Consider the following 3,645-nt stretch of genomic DNA (forward strand, 5'->3'; position numbering starts at 1 on the left):
CCATGCCATCTCCAGCCTAAACAGCTAACAACATGAATTATTACCTGTGTTCTGTAATTCATGCCTGTAATTCATTCTCCATCTCTAATTATTGCCTCTCTCAAGTACTATGTAAATACATATGCATATTTTTTATACAGCTGTATATACAGAGTAAATAATGCACAAATCTGTACATAAATCTTCTGTTCCAGATTCATACACATTATTATTTATTGTTAAGTCTTATTTAAATGTTTCTGTTCTCATGTCAGATATGTATGTACTGTATGTATGTATGCATGTATGTACCAAGAGCTTCTTAAAAACCACAACAAATTCCTTGTGTGTTTGCGCACACTTGGCGAATAAAGCTGATTCTGATTTAAAATTTGAACACATTATAGTGTACACAATGATGGTGCCACTCAGCATTTGTCTGCTGCACCCAACTACAATGTATTTGTTACATTTTAAAGTGAAATTTTGCCAGTTTGTTGATTAAATTAACTGTTTTGGACTGCCGTCTTGAACTGAATGCAAAGTGTCCGGTGTGTTATACGCGTGAGTTGTCCTACTGTGCTACCACCTTAACTTTACTGCATTATATCCAGGAAGTAGTCCTTGTACGGATGTTGTTTTGAATAAAAATGGCCTTCCTAAATGTAACCAAATTCCAGTGGGACAATCCATTTGGATCCCAAAACTCACTTGTATGACATGATCTTCACTGCTGATCTCCACGGCTTCCTGACACTGTTCTAATGCGGTAAACACAGAGTTACAAGCCCTGCAACAACAGAAACACAAACAAATATTGAAGCCTCAAGTGACCGTCTCACTGCAGCGTCTTCGTTGAACTTCCTGCTAGCTTAGGCTTTAGACTTACCTCAGTTTGAACTGAGCTCGAACCTCTCCGTGTTCTATCTGGATTAACTCATTATAGCAGGCCGACACACTGCTGTTCTCCAGGTACCTCTGAGAGAGAGAGAGAGAGAGAGAGAGAGAGAGAGACACATATAATACAGCGCTGCATTTATCACACAGTGCGCATGTTGTCCTAGTTTGTATTGCAAGCTAAAGTTGAGTCCAGATTTTTCTGCAGGGAATTCAGTAAACAAAATGATCTGCTATGGATATTTATATTAAAAATAATTTGGGAGGTCTATGGGACACGGCATAAATATTAAAATATTAAAATATAAACCGTTACTTGTGGGACTACCATGAATCAATAAATAACTTGTCTGAGCAAAAAAATATCCAACATATCCCGTGATGACTATTAAAGCTGACAGCATGTGTGTGTGTGTGTGCATTACTTTTAAGTTATGGTTTTCTAAATGATTTTCTGTGGTAATCAACCCACCAATAAATCTTAATCTGAATTGGACACGCCCACTCATGTTCAGCCCCGCCCCAATTGCCCCGCCCATGTAGTGGAGCAAATATTCCTGTTTTAGTGTAAAATACTCACTCTGGAGAAACCAGCAGAGAGAAGGGGAAGGACAGATGGTTCCTCCTGATCTGAGGGACTGCGAGAGAGAAAGATCAGTAGGAGAAACATGAAGGACATCTGTAACACATGGATAATAGATAAAAGTGTTCTCTGAGGCCTTACATTTGTGGCATCACTGCTAAAACAACAGTGTGTTCAGAAGGCTTGGTCGCTCGAATCATCCTGTTTAAAAACACATACAATAACAAAAAAGTAGGTTTTTACATTTTCTGTTTTCATCATGGCAGTGAAATCAAGTATCTTCTACACATTTCTCTCCAAATGACTCTCTCTTCCTCACACGCATAGACATCTACTGGGAAATAAGTGATTTGGCAGCAACTAGATTTGGCAGAGAGTTGCCAGCTTTGAGTATGTGTGCACGCACATGGATTTAAGCCTCTGTGCAGGATGGGAAATTAACACCCACAACCAGCCAAATGTGGGCCACTTCCTCCACAGTGGAGAGTAATTTTGCCTTATTTACCTCTCAGCGACTGTGGTGGCCACCTGGACTTAAAGATTCACATACAAATGATTCTTATGAACTGATTCTTTTTAGTGAATCAAAAGCATACTGCTCCACCAGTGTTGCACGATTCCTGAAATGAATGAATGACATGTTACTGGTTTGAATCAGTCTGAAACACTGCCCTTTATAATTTACATATATAATGTGCATTCTTTCATAAACTACCATTCAAAAGTTTGGGGTTGGTAACATGTTTTTTTGAAAAAGTCAACAATACTGCATTTATTTGATCAAAAATACAGTAAAGCACTAATATTGTGAAATTTTATTAAAGTTTAAAATAACTGCTTTCTATTTTAATGTTTTAAAATGTAATTTATTCCTGTGATGCAAATATGAATGTTCAGCATCATTACGCTAGTCTTCAGTGTCACATGATCCTTCAGAAATCATTCTATTATGCCTATTTCCTTCTGAAGTAACATTTCTTCTTATTATTATTAATGTTGAAAACAGGTGGGCCACTTAATATTCTTTTAAAACCATTTTTTAGGATTATTTGATGAATACACAGTTCAAAAGAATCCTTTTGTAAAATTATACATCTATTTACCGTCACTTTTGATCAATTTAATGCATGCTTGCTGAATTAAAGTATTCATTTCTAAAGTAATTTCTAAATTATTATTATTGGAGTCCAAACTTTTGAATGGTAGTGTAAGAAAAATGTACATTATAACTGAACCATACCCAAATGAATCAAAATCAAATCCAATTGAATCAGAATCAAAATAAGACCCTGTGATTCAGAATCAAATTGAATTTAATCTGGAATTCTGTACATCCAGTCTTAGTAAAAACATTGAGCATTTTACTAATTTCATATAAATGGCGAATTATTATATATAACTGAAAAGGAAAAAAAGTTAAAGGGGTCATATGATGTTGCTAAAAAGAACATTATTTTGTGTATTTGGTGTAATGAAATGTGTTTATGCGGTTTAAGGTTCAAACACATTTTCCACATACTGTACATTATTGTTTCTCCTCTATGCCCCGCCTTTCTGAAACGCGTCGATTTTTACAAAACTCATCGGTCTGAAAAACGAGGTGTGCTCTGATTGGCCAGCCATCGGTCTGAAAACCGAGGTGTGCTCTGATTGGCCAGCTATCCAGTGCGTTGTGATTGGCCGAATACCTCAAGCGTGTGACGGAAATGTTATGCCCCTTACCATACTGTGATGCACCGTCCGGCTGGAGCGACGAGACAAAAACATTAAAAACCATTATAAACGAGCCATTTGTTGCATCCAGTGGGGACATAATTAATTACTGATTATAATGACTTATACTGTCGTTTTACACATTGTGTTGCATCGCGCCGCGTAAACATAAAATTAAATATGAAAACGTACTTACAGACTGTGAGTCAGAATTGCCATCATTGTAGGTTCAGGAAACAGTCCTCCATAAAATGCGCTGCACACATCTGAATATTTGGGTTGAACTGTTCTGGAACAGTGTTGTAAATACAACTTAACCACTGATTTCTAGTCGTGTCCTCTTTTGGAAGGCCAAACAAAGTATTTTTGCTTTCACAACGAAACACACAGCGTCTTTACAACATGGCAGCGGCGGCGGCTGCAACACTAAAGTTACGCCTTCTTTCTTTGCTTATACATTTGGGCGGTGTTAT

The 3,645-nt window shown here is 37.1% G+C and overlaps 1 protein-coding gene across 1 annotated transcript in view; it reads right to left on the reverse strand.

The window, feature by feature from the left end:
* pde8b (phosphodiesterase 8B) overlaps nt 1-3,645 on the reverse strand; it is a 49,536-nt gene that overhangs the window by 21,134 nt on the left and 24,757 nt on the right. The window contains exons 4-7 of the mRNA XM_016528751.1: nt 1,601-1,660; nt 1,457-1,514; nt 869-957; nt 691-769 (exon numbers count right to left, since the gene is read on the reverse strand). Coding sequence (XP_016384237.1) covers nt 691-769; nt 869-957; nt 1,457-1,514; nt 1,601-1,660 — 286 coding nt within the window. The remainder of the gene's footprint in view (nt 1-690; nt 770-868; nt 958-1,456; nt 1,515-1,600; nt 1,661-3,645) is intronic.

Source organism: Sinocyclocheilus rhinocerous, unplaced genomic scaffold, assembly GCF_001515625.1.
Source record: "Sinocyclocheilus rhinocerous isolate Xijiao unplaced genomic scaffold, SAMN03320098_v1.1 scaffold751, whole genome shotgun sequence".
Classification (NCBI taxonomy): Eukaryota; Metazoa; Chordata; class Actinopteri; order Cypriniformes; family Cyprinidae; genus Sinocyclocheilus; species Sinocyclocheilus rhinocerous.